Below are 25,067 nucleotides of genomic sequence, written 5' to 3' on the forward strand. Positions count from 1 at the left end.
GGGTCACACGCGCACTCATGAGAGAGGTGCTGTCGGGCTTCTCAGTGTGAGCTCTTGGAAGCCTTCTACATGCCACAGCCTAGATTTCTGGCATCTTCCCCGTGCTTTCCTCATTTGGTGGAAAGCAATTAATATGCGACATGGGGAACCAGTAACACCTACAGTTTGTGAAGCACTTACTATGTTCATGTGCCCAGTCCTGGCACACAGACTGCATTTAAACCTTGGAATGGTTTTGTGGTGCAGGGTGGGCAGCACTCTCTGCCTTCTCAGCTGTGGACTCTGAGATCTCCGGAGTGACAGCTCGAACCCAAGCCTGAGCCACATGCCCTGCTCTACTCAAGGCGCCAGGCTGGCTTGCCCAGCCAGACCGTGGAAGCCCCACCTCCTGACAGCCAATGGCATTGCCCATTTCATTTGGGGGCTGGCCACCCCCACTTCCTTTATGTGATCAGTCAGGGGCCCTCAGAGCTGATGTGGGGGCCGCTCTTGTCCTCCAGGGCAGCACGCATTCCAGGCCACAGGAACCGGCTCTGGGCACTGCCCTTCCCCTGAAGAAAGTGGGAGGCAGAGGCTCTGGGGTGCAGGGCTGAGGTTCAGCTCTGTCTCTGGCCCAGCCTCCTGCCTGGGTGCTGGGAGGCCTCCGGTCTGCCCACCTGCAGATCGTGCCCCAGATAGCTGGGAAGAACCCGATACCAGGTGTCCTGTTTCTCAAATGAGAGGAGGGCAGGATTGTGCGGGCTTACTCAGCACTCTGGGCCTATGGACCTGGCCAGCCCCCCTCTGCTGCCCCATGCCCCCCAGCATTGTCCTCCCCCCCTTCCCCTCCTCTTCCTCTTCTGCTGCTCTCTGTGCCATCTCCAACTTTATCTCCCTTTCCTGCCTGTTTTCCCTGTGTCTCTCTTCCCTCTCCTGACAGGACTGTTACCTCACTCTGCCTCCCCCGCCCTCTTTCCCTCCATGTCCACCCCCTCTGTCTCCCTGGTCTCTGTCTTCCTGCTCTGACTCTCCCACGCACCCACCAGGCAGCCCTGTTTCCCTCAGCTCGCACTCCTCCAGCCCTTTTCTCCACTGGCCATGCTTTTCGCCATCCCTCACCCAGAGTCACACAGGAGCAGAGCCTGGACCATGATCTCAGCTCCTTCCCTCCGTGCCTCCCTCTCGCTCCTACCCTGACTCCCACACACCCACAGGCAGGGACATACTCCCACACAGTGCAGACCCAGGGGACCACTCACACCTGGGACTGCGGGGCTCCTTTCCCTGGCCCAGACCATGGTGCCTTGGCCCAGCTTCCACTCAGGCCTTTGCTCCGCACCCTCCCCACCCCAGGTGAATTCCCACCCCTCCCTCTGAGAGCCCGAGGCACTAAAGAGTTCAGTTATAATTCACTGTGAAATAAATCCAGGGATTTGAAAGCCTGCAAGCCCCCTCCCCATTTGCCCACCCGCTGCCTGCCTGCCCCAGCCCCCACCCGGTTCCCTGGTCGGCCGGCCTTTATTGATGCCGGCCTACCAAGAGAGCCATAACGAGGTTCAGACCTCCACCGGTCTCCGGAGGCCTCATTATCCAGGAGGAAAAAAATGTGGTAGAAAAAGGGAGGAGGGTGAAGGGCAGAGATTGATGATTTCCAGGAATACGGCAGAAAGCTGGCCTCCGCTGCACACTTGCCCCTTGTGTGGCGAGAGCTGCAGAAATAGAGCTGCTGGTGCGGGAGGCACCAGGCCGGAGCAGGCCCTGGACAGCTCTGCCTTCTGCGGGTCTGCCTCCCAGGACCAGCGTGAGGTAGATGGTCGGGGCAAGGGTCTACCCCCACTCCTGTCACCTTTGTCCCAGGGTAAGAAAGTGAGAGGCGAGAACTGAGAGTTCATGGACGCCTACTGTGCATCAGGCATTGGGTCACTTATTTTCACCTCAAACTCCAACTCACACACACATATGCACACACACTCCCCTATGAGGTAGGTAGTAGTCTCTGTTTTTCCAGTGGAGGAAATGGAGTCTCAGAGATGGAAGCCTCATGCCTAAGAGGAAGTGAACGGGGACCCATGTCAGTTTGATGCTGCAGCTTATTCAAGCTACCCATGCAGCCTATTTTGAATATACAGTATTAATAAAGGCAAAATGTTTACTGACCTCTTACCAGGGATATGCTGGTAAACGGTTAGCAACGCCCCCTTACCCTGCCCCCCCGAAATGAACTCTGATTTGTAGCATTTGCCACTTACTGTGGTGTAAATATTCCCACCGTGGCAAATATCAAGTTTTCCAAGTTACCGTCACTGCACACAAAGTTAGGAAGAGAGAAACCTCACTGTTGCCTCTTGTGAGCCCAGGCAGGCCAGTTGCAGCCCGCCACTTGTGCTCAGTACATGACGGGCTCAGTTCTAAGCACCCACTGGCATATAAGGAGAGAATGAGGACTACTTAGATGAGTACAGTATCACCACTGACATCATGTGCTACCACAACAGTGACCTTTGTGAAGGTAGGCCCGTGGTCATCTTATTTACCATGATACGCCCCGCAGTGCCTAGCTCACAGTAGGTGCTCACTAAATATTTATGGTTGCTGAGTGAGGTGACCAAGGCCTAGTTCAAGCCCAGAGAGAACCTTCTTGCTATATGTCCTTGGACAAATTGTATCACTTTTTAGGCCACGGTCTCCCCATCTGTGAAATGAGAGAGGCTGAGATCAAAGAGCCACAAACTCAAACATATGCGGGATCCAGGCAGGTGGGCTGAATGGGTGAAGCAGGCCAAACACCATTTTTTTTATGTTGAATACCTATGTACTAGTATATGTTTCATAATAGCAGTAGTATTTACTATAAATATTTCAGACTTAGAGGAAATATAGCAGACCTTCACGTACATACTACCCAACTTAACAAAGAGGACTTTCAGATACAGTTGAGGTTCTTTACTCCTAATTGAGCTATAACTTACATGGTATCTTAGGCATACGGCATGGTAAGTGTTTATATTTGTGTCCACTCATGAAACCAGTACCCAAGTCGGGGTGGGGACATTTCCAGCTCCCCAGAGTCCTCCCCTCTCCATGCCAGGCAGTGCCCCTACCACCAAGGTAATCCCTGTTGGTTTTATTTATTTTTTAATTGGTATATAATTGGCATATAAGATTATGTTAGTTTCAGTTGTACTAAAATATTTTAGTTTGACTTTCTTTAAGAACAAAACACTCTATCCCTTTATTTTTTTAAAGTACTCCCCGTGGGAGTTCCTCCCAGACTCCCCTCTCCTCTCCCTACCCCGCACACACAGGTACATACACATGCACTTTGAAAGTAATAGGGAAACTAAGAAATCTTCTTCCAACCTAATAAATGAGACAATACAATACAAAACTCGAGGACAGATAGAACTGTCGTTCAGGCTGAATGCTGGAGAGACTACAGGGAATGGTGGGGACTGTGGTGAACTGAGGATACCAGGCTGCTTCCAAAGGGGGCGGCTCTAGCCAAGTGTGGCCAGGTGGAAATACGGGCTTGGGGTGGCCAGATTTTCCATTTTTTCTTGAGTCTTTAAAATATGAAATCTCTCGGGGTTTTTTACATATTGGCAAATAATTTTGACTTCTGTTAGGGACTTCATGTGCCAAACCAAACGTTTCTGTGGGTTGTGTAGCCTGGAAGCTGTTGGCTCGCAACCTCTGAATGAGATAGACTCTCTGGCCCCGGGTACCTAGAATTCAGGGTTCAGGCTCTGCCGCCAGCTCCTCAGGAGCACCTCCTGTCTGCCCAGCACTTCCTCTCGCCCAGAGGAGCTGGAGTTTCCCCGAGAGAAAATGCTTCTCACAACCTCAGCTGCTTATAATCCCTCTAGGTCAGTGGTTCTCAACCTTGGCTGCACATTAGAATCACCTGGGAATCTTTTTAAAATCCTGATTTCTGGGCTTCATCCTCCGGAAATTCTGTTTCTTTGTTACTAATGTTGTGGCCCCACCCCATAACAAAGAAACAGAATTTCCGGAGGATGAGGCCCAGAAATCAGGATTTTAAAAAGATTCCCAGGTGATTCTAATGTGCAGCCAAGGTTGAGAACCACTGCTCTAGGTCTATGGGGCCTTGGATTTTTTAATGGCTTCTGAGAAAAGGGTGGAAGGAGGAAAGAGAGGGAAAGAGGAAGATAGGGCCAGAGGGAGGGAATTAAGGACAGAAAAAAGAAATCAGCATTTATTGAATATCTATGATATGTAGGCACTGCTTATTAGGCAATTTCATATGTGCCAACTCATTTTGTCTCCATCACACGCCAGTGAGATACATATTATCACCATTTAATAGATGAAGACGCTGAAGCTCTGAGAAATTGCCATTGCGCCATTCATGTAACTAATGTGTCTGAATCAGAATTTGAACCCAAGGCTAATTCTCCTGTATCCGTCCTGCAAGGCAACCACCTTGTTATGTGTACGTTTATGATTTATGTTATAAATGCAACCCTTGCAACAAACGATACAGAATTCATTCCTTGAAGAGAAGACAGCACCTTGGAAAATCCTGCCAGGTGTCCAAAGGTCAGAGGTGGAATGGTTCAGAGTGCATATCAATGTATAGAAGGGCTATCCTGAGCCGTGGAGGGGAAGCCCATAGTTGGAGAGATGTGTCCAGACTCCAGCGATTCCTGATTCACTCATAGACATAATGATACAGTCACTCATCTGCTCATTTGTTCATTCACTCGTTCAAAGCCACTGATTGCATACCTCCATTGAAATTTCAGATATTCTTCAGATTCAAGGGATATGGGGTAGAAAATGCCCAGGCTTTCAAAAAGCTTACCCACTTGATAACAAAAGGAAAATATACAGTTTTTCATTTTTTTTCTAAAGTTAAATGATACAGTTCACTCACAGAAGGTCCCATAAACCAAGGAAAAGTCCAGGAGAAAAGACAGCATATCTTAGAAAATATCAGGAGGGGTGTGGGATCTGAGCTCAGAATGAGGAGGCTCAGTGTATTTTCTTATATGTCTGGTTCCGCCTGGGGCCCGTCTTTTAGACACTCTGCCCACTCCCGTGTTTGTTTCAAAGCCTCTCCACCTTTTTGAACCTTGGTCTTACTCAAAAGAGTAAGCCACTTTATGTTTGCAGCTTTGGGGGTTAGGGGAATCTGAAGGAGAGTGTGGTATTCAAAGTATAGACCTGGAATCAGATAAATGTGGGTTTAATACCTGACTGCCATCATGTATGTGTATGATTTGGGGCAACTTGCTTAACTTCCTCTTGTGTAAACCAGATTCAAAATTAGTACCTATCTTATAGTTATGATAAGAATTAAATAGATGAAAGTTCTGAGCATAGGTCTTGGACCACAATATTTATGTAATAGAGGACTTTGTGTTCATAAGGATCTGGATAATGATGGTGGGGTTGGCAATGATGAAGATGATAGCAGTGGTGGTGGTAGTGTGACAGCAGTAGTTCTGGTGTTATTGATGACAGTGGTGGTGCTGGTGCTGGTGAAGGTGATGGTGATAATGCTAGTGGTGGTATTGATGGTGTTGGTGATGGTGGTGAGGGTGGAGATGATGATATTATGGTTGGTGGTGCTGATGGTGGAGGTGGTAGTGAGGGTGGTGATGATGATAGGGTTGGTGGTGGTGGTGATAGTGGTGGTGGTGAGGATGGAGGTGATGATAGTGGGGTTGATGATTACGGTGGTGGTAGTGAGGGTGGAGGTGATGATGATAGGGTTGTTGGTGATGGTGGTGGTGGTGAGGGTGGAGGTGATGATGTTGGGGTTGGTGTTGTTAATGGTGGGGGTGGTAGTGAGGGTGGAGGTGATGATGATAGGGTTGGTAGTGATGGTAGTGGTGGTGAGGGTAGAGGTGATGATGGTAGGGTTGATGGTGGTGATGAGGGTAGTGGTAGTGAGGGTGGAAGTGATGATAGTGGAGTTGGTGGTGATGGTGATGAGGGTAGAGATGATGATGGTAGGGTTGATGGTGGTGATGATGGTGGTGGTGGTGGTGGTGGAGGTGATGATAATGCTGGTGTTGTTGACAGTGATGATGGTGGTGGTGGCATTGATGCTGGTGGTCATTGCAGCTCGGAAGACAGTATATTCTTCCTATGCACCAAGGCAGGAAATGAAAGCTGCCTTACAAAACCTGGTCTGAAAGGACTCTGATGGGACTAGCGGTCTCACTGGCATCAAGGGGAGCAAAGCTGACATTTGAGGGGCCCCACTGGGATCTCACAACTTGTGATGTAAACAGCCCAGCCTTTCCTTCATCTCCTGCTGCTTGTCCCCTTTCCCAGCTCTCCTCGCATACAGAGGGGCCCTGTAGTGAGACAGGTGGGGCATGCAGCTCTGAGGAATAGTGGAAACTCCGAACACCTTGGAAAGATAAATAGGCTCATGCAGATGGTATAAAAGTCCTTTTTCTGAACTCACGTCAGGTAAACCTCAACTGACAGAAACATGTACAGCCACACCAAGACACTCCTACGGATGGATTAAATTAGCTCCCAAATAAGCAAGGGAAGGGATGGGCATCAAATCTCTAGTGAATCCTAACCCTGCTGTTTCTACTACTTCAACCATTACCGAGTGCCCCTCGAACATCCTGTATTTTGGCTGGGAACAGACTCTCCAGCCCAGAAATGAAAGTCTGGTTAAAGTTTCTCAGAGAATGAAAGCAGGTGATCCTCTCTACTTCTAGCCCCATGGCTGGGAATCGGGGGGCACGAAAGTAGCTGAGCTGGAAGGGAGGAACATGGGGGGCACTCACATTCCTTCACTTGGTCAACACGTATGTGTTTGCTGTGCTCCATGCCTTGTCCTGGGGAGAGACATAGAGAGGTCTCAAACCCAGGCTCTGCCCTTAAGAACCTTAAGTAATCAGTCCTAGGTTAACCATTTCCATATTATTTATCTCAGTGTGTCATCACAACAAGCCTCTGACACTTTCAGTGCCCATTTAACAGATGGGAGAACCAAGTCTCCAAGAGGAAATTTACAGAGCAATTTTAAGTCAGAATTGCAACCACACCTGTCATACCTCAGCACCCAAGGTCCTTCCCATATATTGCTTTGCGTATATCTATTGGGAGAAGGCAGACTTGTCAATAGAGGCAGTAGGGAGCCAGATAGATTTCACATTTCAAGACTGCTGGCAGATTTTCAAAGTAGGCTGTTTGTCCAAGATCTTTAATTCATTCTACACTAAACTGGTTCTCTAAACTCGACACTGTGGTAGGCATAGTAAATGTCCTGATGCTCTAGGTCAGTGGTAGGCAAACTCATTAGTCAACAGAGCCAAATATCAACAGTACTACGATTGAAATTTCTTTTGAGAGCCAAATTTTTTAAACTTAAACTATATAGGTAGGTACATTGTTAGTAATTTAATTAGGGTACTCCTAAGGCTTAGGAAGAGCCATACTCAAGGAGCCAAAGAGCCGCATGTGGCTCGCGAGCCGGAGTTTGCCTACCACGGCTCTAGGTCTAGGACAGTGGTCGGCAAACTGCAGCTCGGCAAACCGCAGCTTGCAAGCCAAATGCGGCTCTTTGGCCCCTTGAGTGTGGCTCTTCCACAAAATACTGGCTCTTCCACAAAATACCGACTTCTGCGCATGGGCCACAAAGTTTCAATCGCACTGTACGTGTGCGCCCGCATGTGGTATTTTGTGGAAGAGCCGCACTCAAGGGGCCAAAGAGCCGCATGTGGCTCGCAAGCTGCGGTTTGCCGACCACGGGTCTAGGAGAAGGGGGAAGACGAGAAAATACAGTCCATCGACAAAATCATCTCTATCATGAGATGGATCCGTTCATTCATTTATAACATAAATACTTCCTAGGCTTCCTCCATGTGCCAGGCACCATCCTAGGCCTGGGAGATCCAAGGTGAACCAGAGATGCAGTGTGTGGTAGAGGAGAAAGGCGCCCATCCCAGTCTCAGCCAGATCTCGGAGTCATGTGACCTCAGTTCCAAGCTCACCAAGAAACCTAACTACTATTTGGGTTCCAGATAGGTCTGCCCTCAGGGATAGAATGAGCCAGTCACATGGGTTTTCCACATTCTGACCATGTGACTCTTTTTTAAAATATATTTTTATTGATTTCAGAGGGAGAGGGAGAGAGAAATATCAATAAGAATCATTGATCAGTTGCCTGCTGCACACCCCCTACTGGGGATTAAGTCCACAACCTCAGCATGTGCCCTGACCTGGAATTCAACCATGAATAGGTCAACCCTCAACCACTGATCCCCACTGACTGGGCTATTTCTTAATTAAAATTTATCAACTGGCTGTCAGCCAGGAGAGCAAACCCCAATCATACAGACTTCCGTGGCTGGCTCCTGAAACAGTTACTTCTCACTACAAATCTAAGCATTTGCCTCCAGGTCATTTTTATCTCATTTTTTACTTTTTAAAAGAAATCATTGTTAATCTGGAATGGAAAACAGTCATTTATTGTAGACTAGAGAAGGGAGCTTCTAGGATGGTTACATTAGCCCCATTCCTGATGCTATTTTATTTCCCTAGTTTTATCTTTCTTTTTTCACCTACTTTAAAAATTATCCTCATGCTGGATGTTATGCTATGAGCTGACTTAAATTATTTCCAAAGCGACCGCTAGGTTTCAAATCCTGGTTTCTCCACGTCACCACTATGGAGCCTAGGGGAATTATTGTCCTTATGACCTGAGAGTAATGCCCACCTCACTGCCTGCAAGAAAGAAATAAGATCATACAGAAAGCAGTTAGTACCGTGCATGCACTCCATGCATTTTAGTTGTCATTATCAGAACAGCAATTGTTATTAAAGGAGGCTATAAATAAATACACATATGCATACCTGTCAGCTCCGCCTGAGGGTGGGGGAGGGGAGAGCAGCACAGAGGCAGGGAGTCTGTAGCAGAAAGTTCAGAGATAACAAAAGATTCTCCAGGTGAAAAGATGAGGACAAGCTGTTTGGGGAAGGAGAGCAGCAGGAACAAAGTCGCAGAGATAGGGAAGGAAAGTGTGGGCCACCTCAGGGAAGTGTGAGCAGACCCATATGGCAGGGCAGCCGATGGAAGCCCGAGGGGTTCTGTCTACACGGGTTCCGAATCCAAGGTTAGTTCGTTCATCCTCCGGCTCTCACACAGCATTGTGGACCAGAATCACCGGGAGGCTGGTTTTTAAAATGGACAGTCCCAAGCCCTGAACCTCAGAGGTTTGGATTTATTAGATGCAAGGCGGCCCCAAAGTATGTGCCTTTTTTAAGAGTTCCCACAGTGGCCCTGGGCAGTGGTCCTCAGTGTCCGCATTCTCCCTGCTCCACACCATTCCCCACATGCACACATATAGTTACATGCACACATACAGACATGCACGCACTTGTACACACACAACACTCTCTTTCTCTCTCTCCCTCCCTCCCTCTTCTTTCTCTACTCTTCCTCCTTCCTCCCACCTTACCCCCAACTCTGTCCATGGGTCAAAGATGAGCCACAAATTTTCTGAAAGGCCTTTCCGATCTTGTCTCCATCCCTCAGTTCTGCTTCTTGTCAGCCCTATTCCTGCCAGGGAGATACAGGCTCAGGACACCTACAGCGAACACAAGACTTACTTTAATCTTATGGCTCCTGCTATTGCGAGTACCTGGGCAGTTTCTCCATGTAATTCCTAAGGGGAGGTCAGAACTTGGAAGATCCAGAAAGAGGTGGGGTGGTGGAATGTGGTGCCAGCAAAGACATGCTCCCTCCCGGAACCAAACGCATCTGACCCGTCTCTGTCTCTACAGAGAGTCGTCTGCACGGCTGGCCTCAAGTGGTACCCTCACCCTGCTGTGATCCACTGTGTCAAAGGCTGTGAGGTGAGTCCCCGGAAATGACCCTACTGTTACTAATGTTATCGTTGCGTTAATCATGGCTACCATTTACTGTACCTGCTAAATGTTGTAAATATCCCTTTAACTGGCCTCCTGGCCAGAAATCAGCAATCCTATTCTACAGCTGGTGGAATTGAGGCACAGAGATGCCAACAAACATACTCAAAAATATGTTTACTGGGTAACAGAACCAGGATTCCGAGCTGGGTTATTCTGCCTCCTAACCCTGCATTCAGCATAATAGTGCGTTTCTGAGTGAGGGTGGCAGGGAGGCCGTATTGATTTGGCATCTGTAATATGCTGGGGTTTTACCAGCATGTTCACATTTAACCTTCACAGAACCATGTGAGGCAGGTGTTTTCCATTCCTACTTTATGGTGAGCATCTTATAGGTCATGTCCTTCTGCCATATGCGTGTCACTCACTTGCTCTTCAACCCCTTAGACCCAGCCACTGAGCTGAAATATGGTTAATGGATAACAGAACCAGGATGCTCTCTGACCCTTTAATTCGGAGTCACAGCCATGCCCTGGGACTTGGCACCACGGAGCTCTGTGTCTGTGTATCAGGGACAAGCTTGGGGAGGGCAGAGTACTGGGGATGTCACCTGTGTTCTCAAGAGGGGCTTTTCGTAAAACTAGAAGACGCGTCTGTGTGCCCCATGCCCTGTGGTTCTGCTCAGCTGGTGGTGAAGAGACCCCGAATCCCATCCAGGTGGATGTCCAAATCTCCGTGGTCCCCCAGAGCCCACTCAGGAAAAGGCAGCTGGAAAGGACTGGACTGTGCTCTAGAAAACGTTGTATTCAATGAAATTCTTAGAATGTCAGAACCAGAAATGCTCTTCTAGGTGACCTAAACCTGACCTTTTAATCTAAAGATGGGGAACGGAGACCTAGACGGTGGGTGGTTGGGCTAAATTGTGATAGAATGCCCCAACTGGAAGGGTGCTTAGTGTGTCTCATCCTGTTCTTTTGTTGTATAAACTGGACATTGTGGCCGGAGAGGGGATGGACTGGCCCAAGGTGGCACAGCATAACAGACACAGAGCCAGACATGAGCCCAGGGCTCCTGGCTTCCATTCGGGTGCTCTTTCTTTCTTTCCCAGTAGGTCACCTCCTACTCTTGAACCATCCCCTGCCCTGTGTCACAAGACAGTCCCTGGGTCACACATTTTTGTCTATGTATTGGCTAGGGACCTCCTGTGGCATCTTCTCCTGTGGCACTGGAGCCTTTAAGAACCCCATTCTCCCAAGAGTCAGCACGGGACAGCAACACCAAGGCCGCCACGGCCATGTGGTTGTTGCTTCTTCCCATCTCCCTGGATCAGTCCAGCATTTCGGGCAAAGGGAGCTTGGGTTACCTGGGCACGCGTCCTGCTGAGTCGGCGGTCTGGGCCACCAGTGTGACAGCAGAATTCGATCCCTCCTTTGACTCAGCACTGGGGCCTGCGAGACCCTCACCTGTCAGGCTCTGAGCCCTGCCAGTGATGCTTATCGCCCTTGCCCTTGCAGGTGCCCCTCGTCTCCTTTCTTCCTGAGCTTAGCGCCAATAGTTGGCCTCTTGTCTGGGGCAGAAAAGGATACTTAGAAGAGATACAAAGGCTGGGTCTAGGGAGGGGGCATCCACCTGGAGGGTGTAGAGGTAGCCAAGATCCAGAAAAGGTTTGAGACACTGTGCCCCGAGCCCTCTACCCCAAGCTGTGTCCAAAGTGGTCATTCGCTCGCTCAGTCATCACAGCCTCACTGAGTGCCTATTATGTGCCCAACATGACTCTTGGTTCTGAGAATAAAATGATCTCAGCCAAGTGAGAACAGTCACTGTGCTCCCTACTTCACCTGTGGAGTCTTTTTGCCCTCCATCTATCCATGCATCCATTCAGCCATGTGTGTGCCTCCATCGTCCATCATTTTACTAAATGAACACTCAAGGAACACATACAAAGTTTTGCTCAAATTTCCAGGCATTTTGCTGGGAAATAGGGGCAATACCACTGGATGACACATACTCCTGTCCATAAGGAACTCACAGAACAGTAAAGGAAGCAGACAGGAAACCGCAGGAGGGCAGAACGTCTTGGGGGTGTCAGGGAAGGCATTTTAGAGGGATCATGTTGGAGCTGGATCTTGAAGAATGAATTGCTTCCATTGTTGGAAGTAGCAGCATGAGAAATACTAGACAGGAGAAAGCTCCAAGTAGCAGATCTTTGCACATGCCCCTTTATCTGGAAATTCTCCCTTCTCCATCCCTATCTGATTAACTCCTACTCATCTCCCAATCTCAGCCAAAATGTCCTTTCCTTAGGGACACTTTCACGAAGCTCTCTGATTAGGCCAACTCCTTCGACTCTACTCAAAAGGTCTCATGGACCTTTCTCCCATAGCCCCTCTCCGTGTTGATATTGGCCAGTTAGAGAGTGGTTCTTTGGGCAGTTCACACTCAGTTTCCTAATATATTTGCATATATTTTATTATAAATTGTTTTTAAATTACCTCCTACCAGTAAAAGTGGGGCAAGGGGACTCAACTTGGCTTATCATTTCTTCAAGTAAAATGAGCCCCCTTCTTTAGGAAGATGTAAGACATACAGGAGTGTGTCTCCCAGGGAAACCATACTTTAATTGGGAAAAACTTGGCTACATAAGACTCTTTATACATGTAGAAGTGTTGACTTGTCCAAGGGGGTGTTGGGATCTGAAGCCAGGAAGCGGTTTGGGAGAAGATGAGAGACCGCTAAATGATTACAGACCTGTGCCTGCCACCCCCACCCTTGCTTTAGGATGCTAACAAGGCACCTTTCCTTCCTGCCTCTCTCTTCCTATAGCCCTTCATGGGAGACAATTACTGTGATGCCATCAACAATAGAGCCTTCTGCAACTACGATGGTGGGGACTGCTGCACGTCCACGGTGAAGACCAAAAAGGTAGGCAGTACCCTCCTCCCCAGCAGCCCAGCTTACTGGGCCAGGATGACCCCTACCTGTTGGACAACCCATTGTTCTGGTTGTGCCAGCGCTTGCCTACAAGCTGTATTGTATTGTATCATATCGTCTTGTGCTTTTTTATCCTTTTAGCCAGTAGTGGAGCTAATGTCAATGTGCTTGGACCCTGAGCGAGGTTTGGAGGCTCATGGATGATTTTTGCAGATGTGGTCCCTTACCCTGAAAGCTTTGACAAGTGAAAGTGTAATACATACTTTTAAAGGGAAGGACAGGGTGTTGTGGAGGCTCAGGCTAGAGGTGGAGAAGGCTCTGCAGGAGGCTCACATTCGATGCTGCATTTTGAGGGTTGAGGGGAAGGAGTGGGGGTGGTGACCAGGGAAATGGCGTCAGAGACAGAGACTGCCATGAAAAGTCCTGCAGAAAACATGCCCTTCTGGGGTGATGGCTGAGGTCGAGGGGAAGAGAGAAGACGGGACATTCCCAACAAGGTTCGTCATGGCCGTCGAGCATCATAACCTCTCTAGCTGTTCACACCTGTACAATGAGTCTTGGTTGTGATTCTCTTCCTTTGTGCATCAGGAGTGATTCAAGTGTTCATAGTAAAACTGAAACATTGGGCTGAAGTGCGTATCAATCACTCACAGAGGGTGGCCATGCCCACCTTCCTCCTGGCCAGCGCTGGGACCAGAGTTTGGGCCCCGCCAGGAGCTGGGAGAACGGTGGTCGACCTGGGCCACTGAGTTGAGAATTATTCTTGTGATCATTGAGACAATGGGAAACAATCTCTATTTTATACTTATCTACAATCTGAGCTGAAAAATCACCTGATCTCAGATGTCATTTGATCTACTCACTTTTTCTTCCTTTCCCACCCATGTTATACATTAATTTTGGCTTTTGGTGTGTTAAAAAGGCTCCCTTCTCCCACTTTAAACTGTCCTTCCTGTTAGCCAAGGCTCCGGAATGCAGGTGGCCAGGCTTCCTTCCTGCAGGGGGATGCAGTTTCATTGTGCACCTGGGAACCAGCATGGCCCGGGCCCTGCGCACGCCTCCCTTGCGAAGCTCACGGCCTGTGAAGGTCAGGAGACATGAGGCAGTGAGGAACACGACAGGCATTTAATCACCTGGTGGGAGAGGCAGTGAAGGAGAGGTATGGGATCTCACGGAGAACAGTGTGCCCGTCAGCATCTCCCTGAGGAGGTGATGTTTGTGTTGAGACCTGGACTGGGAGTGTCCGGGTGAGGGTGCACAGGTTGGGGCAGGCTGTGAGAACTGTGTGTGGCGTGTGGATTGGAGCCTAGAGGCCTCTCTTACTGTGCACATGGCTCAACCTTAGTGATCAGCTGTTAGGAAGAGATTGGGCCTTTCTTCAGATGCAAGATTCCTAGAGGTGTTTCTTCTAGAGAAGAAAGGGGTCCCGAATTAAAGTCATTCTTCCTCTCTCAGTTTGACTTCTACATAAACTCCAACTTCTTGAAAACTTTGTACTTTCTCTTGTAAACACCCATCTACTCCCTACAATAAACTGGCTTCTAGAAATGAGAGATGGAGAAAATATATAAGAAGATAAAATACCCCTAAGTGAGCTGCCAAATATGCCAGACACAGTCAGACACTTGTCCTCCGTCACCTTCTTTAACCCTCATTTCAGCCCGGCAGGGTGCTATTAGCTCTGTCGCACAGGTGAGCCAGTTTTGGCTCCGAGTACCTGCGGGACTCGCTTGAGTTCACTTGGCCATGAGCGCCGAGGCTCCCATTCCAACCCAGTTCTGTCTGACTCACAAGCCCAGCTTTCTCCCGCATGGGCTGAGTCTCCAAAGAGGAAAGCAGGTGGGGATAGGGCCATGTCCTCAGAGCACCCGGGCATGACCTTCTCCGTTCCAGTTGCAGACAGTTCACTGTCAACCCAGACTGCCAAGGAACCTTGGGTGTGGGACCCCTCCCCTTGGCAAGGTGGAAGCCGCTTTTCCCAGCAGCAAAGACCGGGTGGGGAGTAGCGGAGGCTCCCAGCCTTGCCAATCATCCCTGACGCCCCAGACAGGAGTTTCCCCGAGTGGAAAAACTTCCTGCTTTCTGTCTCCAGTTTCCACAGCAGGAAGCCTCTGAGAGCAGGAGAGGGGCCAGATTCCTTCCTCTCCTCCCCTCCCTACCCTTACCTGGTGGTCCCACCTGAACTCTTGGCCCTGGACACATATCAGGGGACATTCCCTGACTATGAGCACCCAGACTGGCACTCAGAAACTCGTGGAGTGGGCGGACTTGCTTCCTGCACCTTTCCAAGTACAGCAATGCCATTAATTGAGTACACGTATGTCTTGGCCATGGGTTGGAATCTCTGTGCATAATACCATCCTTAGACCCCAGGACCACTCAACCACATAGACAGCTGAGGCTCAGAGAGGCGGGATCATCTGTACGAGGTGACAGAACTTATTAGGATTTCGCCTTTCCTGACTACAAACAAATAATGTAGCTGCTATTTGTCGAAAGCTTGCTATTTGCCAAGCATGGCGCTAACTGCTTTCACATGTGTCAATTCATTTCGTCGGCACAGTAGCCCGTTGTAGGTGTTGCCTTTGTGTCCTCGTTTCACAGATAATGCAGCTCAGGCTTAGGAGGTTAGGCCATGCAGCCAGGAAGTGGTAGAGCTGAGATGCGACCCCAGTGACTCCTCACCACACAGCCCTGCCTCTGCACCCAGTCCGGACCTCTCACTGCTCTGGGCTTGCACTTGCCCTTCCCTGGTGGGTGGGCTTCTCGCTTCTCAGTCCTCCTGGACTGAGTCCAGGGTATGAACTTCGGGCTCAGGGTTCAGCGCTCAGCACCTTCTCCCAGACTTCCTTCTCGCCAACTCTCCACCTAACCCTCTCCCCAGTCCCCAGGGCTGGGGCCTCCCAGTCACTTGGCCCAGAAGGATGTCTGTCTGCTCCCTCCATCCTTCCTCCCTTGTTTGTCTCTGCAGACACCAGCTGTTTCCCACATCTGCCTTGTGTGACCTGGGCCCAGCTGACAGACAAGAGCAAGACAGTGCAGGAAACTCGGTCTGACAGGGGTGACCAGTTTCTCACCCAGACACCTGTCTGCAGCGCGAGGCAGACAGGAAGGGGCGGGACTCAGCTTCCCAGCGTGTCAGTGTATTATTTTCCTGGTGGAGCCTAAAGTCTCCAATACAGAGCAGATTTCCAGAGCGGTTGCTTCAGCAGTTTCCCCTCATAACAACAGCAACAAGTATTCCTTCATAATTGCAGTCATTCTAAGTAAGCACACGTGGAGCCGTAACAGAGGAGGGGGAATCACCTTAATGCATCGGCACACCCAGGCTGCCTAAGGTGTGGTGGCCTGGGACCACCATCCTGGTCATGTTTCAGGCAACTGCGAGACTGACTCTAGAAGATGCCTGGGAAGGGGGGTGCAGTCCCAGGCTGCACTTAGCTCTGTGCCCTTGGGCAGGCTGGTTCACCCCAGCTTTTTATTTCTTGATATTTGGATTAGATTCATGTCTCAGTATACTCTACATGGCCTCCTGCATGGTTGTTCCTTTGGCTGAGAACCTTCTTCTCCATTCCTCCTCATGACTCCCCCACACCTCCTGCAGGTCTTTTTGCCTGAGTTCTCAAGGAGCCCCGCCCTGGCCACCCACCTTTTACCACCCCTGGCACTCCCACACCCAATTGCCTTGGCTTCCACTCCTTTTTCCTTCCGTGACACTTAGCATGTTGGCACGTACTACAAAACGTATGCATTATTGATTATCTGGTAACCCCTGCCCTTCTTGCTGCTAGAATGAAAACTCCAGGAGGGCAAGAGCATGCATTTGATTTGATTCCTGATGAACCCCAGGTTCTGATGTTGTGTGATAACACTGGGCTAGGCCATGAGCAAGACGGACTGGGGCTCAGCCATGCTGAGCTCGCGTCCTGTGGACTTGTGGTGGGCACTGAGAGTATCGTCCCTGCTCATGGAGACACCGCAGGTGAGGGGAATCAGTAAGCTTCCAGAGAGGGCAACACCAGAGCAGACAGGAAAGGTGCAGGAGGTCTTCCCCAGGTCAGAAAAGTAGGGCGATGACCAGACACAAGGATGAGAGAGAAGGGGGCTTCTGGCCAAGGGCATGGTCTGTGCAAAAACCCAGACGTAGGAGAGAGCACGAAGGGAAGTATGGTTCCTTGCATGTGGTGGGAGCACAGGGCAAGCAGGGAATGGGCAAGACATGAGCCTAGAGGGATGGGCAAGACTGATATAGGCCAAGCAGGGAATTTGAGTTTTATCCAGAGAGCCATGGGGGTAGTCAATGATTTTAAACACTGAACCAGCCTAGAAGGTTCTAGAAGGCTTCCTGGAAGAGGTGACAGGTGTGCCTAGCTTGGAAGGTTTGTAAGGATAACAGGCATATGACTAAGCAGATTAGACTAATCCCCCCTGTCCAAAAATCACTAGCTTCTGGAACGCTATGATTTCTTCATCTGGGGTGTAGGTCTGACTTTTTCATGTGGATGAATTAGACATTCACTTTAGCTTTTCCATCCTGAAAAGTTAGTATCATCATAACCATTGTCAATACTATCATCACTACCATTATCACCACATCATCAACACTACCACCAATACCAAGATCACCATCGCCATCATCATCATCGAGCACATAGTGCATGCCCTGCACTATGCTAAATGCTTTACCTGAATTTTATACTTTATCCAAAATCCTGTGCGGCGGGACTGCTGTGACCTCCGTTTTACAGACAGAGACACTGAAGCCCCCAGAGGGGAAGTTGCTTGTTTGATGACATACACTTAGTCAGTAAGAGGGTGAGAAATCAAACCCATGTCTCCTTTGGGTCTAGGCTGGTGCTTTTCTCTGCTTTACCACACTTTTCCTCCATTTTATCCTCCACTTATTCACATCGAAACAACCCTCTGTATTCACGGACTGTTCCATGCCCTCCACCAGGCACGAATCCACGCTACTACCCCCAAGGAGCTTGCAGGGGAGTCCTCAGACTCAACATCCCCCCGCAGTCTCCTTGGTCTCCTTAAATCTTTCCATCAACACTATGAATGCCCTGACGCCCAGAGTGGCCACGTGACCTGCCCAAGTCCCACAGTGGGCGGTGGACAGACAGGGCTATCTGACCTTCAGTCCCGGGTGCCTCTCACTCCGACTGCACACTTGCCGCTGGGGACCTCCTGCCGGAGTCTGCGTCCAAATCCAGCCCCTGCCTGTCTCCCAGCCTCAGAGGAGACCTGCGGCCAGGGCCTTGTGGTACATTTTCTCAGCCTGCATTCCTGAGCCGCTCACACACTTGGGTGGAGGTGTCAGCCCAGGCAGCTCACCCAGGGGAAGAAACCCCTGTGCCTGAGCGACATCCTCAGCCCAGAGGGAAAAAGGAGAGGATCCTGGCCTTTAGTCATTGACCTGGGCTTGTTGACAGAATGCCAGAGTGGGCGGCCCAGCATTTATGGGGCGGCCTATCCACACGGCACTAGGTGTCCCAGGTGTAAACTGGCCACTGCAGGGCTTGTGCCTTGCGTGGTAGGCTTTCTTGGGAGGCCATGTGGGGGAGAAGGCGGGCAGCTACTGGGGGAGGCAGGGGCCTGGGATTTCTGCTCAGCACTGACTTTATCAGGATGAGACTCGGGATGCCCCAGTTTCTTTCTCTGTGAAAAGGGGACCCTGACTCCCACTCTGCCTGCCATTTGGGGGACAGGAGGGAGGAATGGTTACAAACAGGGATGCAGAACCCAGGCTACCTGCCAGCCAGTGACTCACCTCTTGGCATCTGAGTTTCCTCCGAGCTGTAGGACAGGGATGGTCAGAATAGCTGCCTTAGTAGGGCTTTTGGGAAGGGTGAGTGCAGTAGTGCACATTGTGTTGACTGAGGGCCAGACATGTAAGGGAGAAGGGGCTATTTTCTATCTGGCAAAGCAGTAGTCGATGGCCACGTGGTGAGGCAGGCACCTCGCCCTGACTCACTCGCTGAAAACTCAGTGTTTGAGTGGGTTTGAAATCCTGCATCATCTACTAATCGATGGGCTGTGAAGCCCAGGGTGGCTGTGTTTTGTTGTAAACATTCTGAGGCTTCTATTTTCTCATCTGCAAGATCGGCAGCTAATAAAGACAGCCTCGTGAGGTGGTGTGGGGTCCGCATGCTAGCATGTGGCAATCATCTGCAAGTGGAAGGCCCTCAGGAAATGCTAACGTGCGTGTGTGTGTGCACCCACGTGTGTGTGTGTAAAGTGGTGTTCACTGCTATGAACCTGTACAAATGTGTGTGCATGCATGTATGTGCATGTGCTTGCATGCATGTGTAAAGTGTTCACTGCTGTGGACCTGCACACATGGGCTTCCCCAGTTTCATCCAGGTCAGGCCCAGGAGCACCTGGGAGGGTGGAGGACTGGCCACCGCCTCCCTTCTCTTCCCAGGTGTAGGCCCTTGATCAGGAGGGCACTTGTGCAGAGAGAGCTCAGGACAGGCAGTTCCCACAGAGGAGAGCGAAGGGCAGGAGGGGAGGGGACAAGGCACTGGGCACTTGCAAGCTAATTTGGGGCAACATTATTTCATTACTCCTTCCCAGAATCTTGCAAGGTATTTATGAAGACCCTCATCTTATAGACGGGGGGGGAGTCTACAGGGTGCCAAAGACTCGCCAAAGCCATGCAGTGCCCACCCCAAGCTGGGCTTGTCTGCTCCTAAACTCCTTGGAGGGCTCAGTAAACGCAGCCGCACTTCAGCATGTGGTGGAGACGAGGAGCTGCCTGTCTGCAGACCTGCCCCTGAGAGCAAACCTTCTAGACTCGGCTGTGTTCTGTGTGGGGTTCCTTCCTTAGGTGCCAGACACATTTCTTTGGGAAAATGCTGAAACGGCCTGGGCTGACCGGGAGGAGAGAGAACGGTCACTCACACCCACAGAGCCAGGGTGACCAGACCGGCCTGAGAAACCAGCTGGAGGCAGGGTCCTGGAACCCGATGGCCGAGAAGCTGGTGGAACTGGGGGTGGCAGGACGGGGAGCACGCAAGGAGCGTGTGCAGAATGTGCATCTCTAGGTACTTTTTGCCCAGGAGTTGCCTTCTGTCTTTCTCAGACTGAGGACTTTCAGAGAGACAGAAAGATACAGACCATTAACATCCAATCTTAACGTAAGATGGGGAAACCGAAGCTCAGGGAAGGGCAGGGGCTTGTGCCAAGTCACCCAGACAGCGAGGGCAAAAGCAGAGGCTGCCTGGCCCGTGTGCTGCCTGGATATTTATCCGTGCATCCATCTGTCCTTCCATCCCTGGGTTCACAGAACACCTGATCTCTGTATATAAAGACTCAGTTCAAAGCAGACATGATCCCTGCCTCGACTGAGCTGGCGTACAAGTGAGAAGTGCTTCAGTACAAGGAGCATGGAGACGGTGCTGGGAGATGGGATGGAGGTCAGGGTGCCATTGGTCAGGCCAGTGAGGGGGGAGATGAGACCTGCAGAGTGAATGAGCTGCCAGGGGAGAGAGCAGGGTGGAGGGCCATTAATGGCTAAAGACCTAAAAGTGGGAAAGCACTCGGAGGATTTGAGGAACCAGTCCATAAATAAACAAGCCGCAGGAGTGTGGGGAAGAAGGGGGGCAGATGAGGTCTAAGAAGTGTTGGAGAGCGAGTCCTGCAAGGCCTTGACCTCGTGGTAAGGACTTTGAGTCTTAGTTGAAGAGTTTTTGCTTGTGTGAGGTGAGGCAGGATGCATGAGAGAGAAACCAGACTGAAACGGTCCCTCGTGGGTCGTAGTGCCCGATGGGAAAGAGTTATGGAGAGAATTGTGCAGGAGACATTAGAGGTAACTGGATCATTGTAACGTTAGGATGTGGGCAAGGGCAGCAGAAGGGGACAGATAAAGGGATGGGTGAGTTGAGGACAAAGAGGCTGCCCAAGTCTGGGAGGCGGGAGAGGTGGGGGGGGCCAATAGGCAGGAAAGGTGTCACAGACGGTGAAATTGGAGCTGGTGGGAAATCTGAGTCAGCACACGTGTATTTAGCATTAAGCATCTCCTGAGTGTTAGGCCATGTGCTGGGGCTTTTGCATATTTCTTCTTGTTTGATCCTCACAACCATGTGAAATATGGTGCTTTTTTAATCGCACTCTTACAGATGTAGAAACTCAGGGTTATGGCAGTGAAGGGCTTTTCCCCAAATGGCTCAGCAAGAATGGGGCCTGAGGGTGCCCACCCAGGCCTCTGAGCTCCCACGATGGAACTCTCCCCACTCACAGTCAGTTAGACTTGGTCTTGGCTCTGCCTCAGTTTCCTCACTCGGACTAGAGGGTTTTTCTGTGTCTTTTCCCATTCTAACACTCTTGCTTCTCCTGGAGGCGAAGCGGTTGTGGGAGGATATTCTAGATTGGAAGGCACAGCCTGCATGAGGGCATGGAGGTTGGGAGAAAAGGTGCTAAGCAGGGAACAGCAGGGAGTTGTGAGCAGAAAGACACTGCATGGAAGAGGCAGCTGTGAGAAGGCTCCCCCAGCACCAAGCACCAAGCACCTTCGGGTGTCAGTTGACTAGGGAAACAGGTACGCTGGCTGTGGGTGCAGAGGAGGAGTCAGGGAGAAGGAGAAGTGAACATACACTCCCTCGTTCTATGGATTAGGCCTTGGAAAACAAGAATGAACAGGACGGACACGGCTCCTGACTCACCAAGTGAGAGGGAGGAGGAAAGCTATATATGTGCATAAATAGGTATATGGTTGAACTCAGAGCATATGTCAAGCACTGTGTGGTAGGTGGTTTTTGTCACTTACTTCACTCATCCCTCACCACAGCCTCAGGGACACGTATGCTTTCACTGTTTCCATTTAATGAATGAGTTACCTATGATGCAGAGAAGTTGTCACATGCCCCAGGTCACACTATTAGATGACAGAGCTGCTGGGGCTGATACCTCAATCTTCCTGCTCATCCTTACATTTGGACATGGAGAGAGGTTTGGAGGAAGGGAGGGAGGATGGGCCAAGAGGCAGAGAGAAAAGAGTTAGCTACACAGAATGAGTCCAGAAGCTAGAGAGTCACAGCTCTCTGAGGCTCTGTGAGCACTTGGAGACCCTGCCCAGGCAGGAGGCGAATGAGGTCACTAAATCCATCTGCGCAGATGGGGGACCCTCTGGGGAAAGTGCGATGTGAATGTCATGATGCAATGAGGTGAAATCCACTTGGCTCGTGCTAGCCCAGCTTGGGCTCAGGCAGGGGCTGCACGGTGCTCTTAGGAAAGACAGATCGCTGGCTGCATGGGGAAGACGTTCGCTTGGCTGGGCTCTGTCTCTGTTTCTAGAAAGGAAGGCGGCCCAAGGTCACAGAGCACGTGAGGGGATGGCGCGGGAACTGACACTAGGGCCTCTCACTGTTTCTTTTTAAATTTTTTTTCAAATCATTATTTCTTCTTTTCCCCAGGTTCTGTAATATCTACATATAGCAAATCATCGTATGCCTCTCACTTTCCTTTTGCTAAAATCTGTTCCCTAGGTCCTTCAACCAAATGTTATGCAGAATCTCCATGTGAAATGTCCCCAACAGGATCTCAGGTGCCCTGGCTCTGGGCTTGCTGAGAGGAGCTTTTGTGGCTTGCATCCTTGCCTCCCAAAATGGAAATGCCCAATCCGTGCAGAGAGCTGTGTTTTCTTAAAAGACTCTCACGTCCTTCATCTCACCAGTCACCTCGACAGTCCTACCAGATATTCCATTTCACAATTCTCTGAACAGCTCTGGGACAGCGCATTACAATTCTTCACCCACAATTTCATCCAGCCCAAAAGGTCATAGTGCAAGTCGGTCTCATCATATCAATTCTACAGCTACGCACCTGAGGGTGAAGGAGAGGTGGCTCGTCCTACTGGAAATGCAAGATTTGCCATTTATTACTTTGGGGGAATGCCTGCCCATTTCTGAGCCTTCGTTTCTCCACCTGTGAAATGGTGGCTGTTTTGTATCTGTCTTACAGAGTTGTCGAAGGGTTTGATGTTTCCGTATTTGCAAAGTATTTTGCACATTGCCTGACCCATGGTAAATGCCACCGGAAAGGAAAGTTGCTAGGATAACAACGCTGGTGATCTTGATACAAGCTATCATAGGGCTAGAAGGAAGCAAAGTCAGGACTCACACTTGAATCTGCTGTCCCCCCAATCCAGCGATTGTCCCCTGAGCTGCCTCTCTGAAAAGTATTCCTTGAGACCCAAACACCTGGTTCACCTCCCCTCTCTTTCTCTCCGCAGGTCACTCCCTTCCCTATGTCCTGTGACCTACAAGGTGACTGTGCTTGTCGGGACCCCCAGGCCCGAGAACACAGCCGGAAAGACCTCCGGGGATACAGCCACGGCTAAGGAAGGACAAGGAGTTAAGAATTCCCAGCGCCAGGACCCGCATCCCTTTGGTATTGATTTCACAGTGAGCTGCTCCACGGAATGGCCTCTCCACACCAGGGATCCTTAGCATCCAACCGGTCTGCCTTTAATTTCACCCAGGAAGGACTCACAGTGGGGGCGCACGAAGCAAGTCTCACCATGTTAAGTAATGGCATGGAATCCCACCCCACAGTCTTAGATGGATCACATGCACAGCATGCAGTCCCAGAGCCTCCTAAAACTCTAACCATTTGTCACATGACCGCAGCGAGAAACATGCTCTGTGCCCAGGAATGTGCACATCTGTGGTTAGTACACATGCATGCATACACACCCATACAAACATCTGTGTGAGGGCAGTTTTGGAGACTGAGCAGAGAGAGACTGGAACAAAGTCAATCTTTCCTTTCCCAAGCTCCCAGCCAACACTGTCCTTGGGAGAAAGAGTTGCAGAAACTGCTAAGGCCGAGTATTGAGATGCCAAGATAGTTCACACCCTGAGGCCTGGAATATGTAGGACGTGCGCAGTGGTACAGTCCTTTGGGATCGAAAGTGAAATGGTCTCTGATCACCTACCTTCTAGGAAAGTAGGGCCCAGGGAGAAAGAATCCAAAGTGTACGAAGCCCCCCGATTTTTCCCGCTGCCATGGGGGACTTACCCCAACTCCAGGGTTTAAGGCCAAGCTGGAAATGGCTTAAGATTGCAATGTCAAGGTATTATAAGAGCCCCCTGCTTGAGGCATGAGGCCATAATATCCCTCCGGAACCCATCCATTCCCCAAATCTTGCCTTGGGACCACATTTGCTGCTACTTTTCCTGCTGCTCTATCCTATACATTAAGTAACCCAAGATGATAGGACTAGGTTAGGAAAAACCCCACACAACCAAACAGTCTGCCTTAAACGTGACCCACATTTCCCCATAGCTCCTCACTCCCTAGTCCTCCTGCAAGAGAAACCCCTCCTTGGCCCCCCATGGAGAGAAGCGTGGTCCTCTGTGGGTGGGCTTCTTACCCTGGAAGGGAGTCGGAACCCTCAGCGAGAGTACAGAATGTCTAAGCCAGTGTTAGATTTTATAATCAAGTGGAACAGTGTTATGTTTCTGTGATGCTAGAGTCATCCGGGGACTGTTAGAGTTGTAAGGACTCTTGAGTTATGCTCCTTCACCGAGCCTTCCTGCCCATCCAGGCTACAGGGGGCTTTGGTCCTAAGGACCTTGAGGTGGCCCTGAGCAGCTAGCCTCCTATAATAGAGAATCATCTTGGATGTGATCAGTCTCGACTGTGTTCCAGGGGCCATCAGAGGGAAGTCCAAGGGCGCCAGCCTCGGTCCCCAGCAACCCAGAATGGTCATGATGTTTCCCATAGTCTTCCATTTGCCAGTGCTCCCGTCCACACCTGGGGGTGGGCAACCCTTCCGTCTCTCCCACATTCCACCTCCAAAAGTGCAGAGTAAGTCAGACCCCCGTAGGAGCCCCGCCCTCTTTGGGGCCCTCTGCCTCTTTTCAGCCAGTTTCGAAAGTGCAGAGTAAGTCAGTCAGACCCCCGTAGGAGCCCCGCCCTCTTTGGGGCCCTCTGCCTCTTTTCAGCCAGTTTCCATCCACTCCTTTTGAGGAATATGAGGAGAGATGAATACAGAAAAAAGTGGAGAGAATGGTTAAGTTTGACATAATTTCTGACACCTGGAACTGAGAAAGTGAGGCGATGGGAAGGTCTAAATTAGACATATCCCATAAAGATTGCTATAAATCAAGTCCTCTCAAGTTTAGAGAAGACAACCAACAAAAACACAGTCTAGCATGGGAATGGAACATGCCAGGCATGCGCACTGATCCACACATTCCTGCTTCTGAGGCAGGCATTGTTAGTTACAGCGCTTTCTCCCATGAGGACCAACAAGAGCTTCAGAAAGCTCCTTTATCACTCCC

At 50.2% G+C, this 25,067-nt stretch overlaps 1 protein-coding gene across 3 annotated transcripts in view; it reads left to right on the forward strand.

The window, feature by feature from the left end:
* Positions 1–24,650, forward strand: part of PAPPA (pregnancy-associated plasma protein A, pappalysin 1) — a 215,964-nt gene extending 191,314 nt beyond the window's left edge. For all 3 annotated transcript variants that reach the window (XM_014528925.1, XM_014528924.1, XM_014528926.1), the window contains exons 20-22: positions 9,760–9,831; positions 12,667–12,765; positions 23,012–24,650. In XM_014528925.1, the coding sequence (XP_014384411.1) occupies positions 9,760–9,831; positions 12,667–12,765; positions 23,012–23,119 (279 nt within the window). In that variant the 3' untranslated portion in view covers positions 23,120–24,650. The remainder of the gene's footprint in view (positions 1–9,759; positions 9,832–12,666; positions 12,766–23,011) is intronic.
* Positions 24,651–25,067: the final 417 nt, after the last annotated feature.

This window comes from Myotis brandtii, unplaced genomic scaffold (genome assembly GCF_000412655.1).
Source record: "Myotis brandtii unplaced genomic scaffold, ASM41265v1 scaffold658, whole genome shotgun sequence".
Lineage (NCBI taxonomy): Eukaryota > Metazoa > Chordata > Mammalia > Chiroptera > Vespertilionidae > Myotis > Myotis brandtii.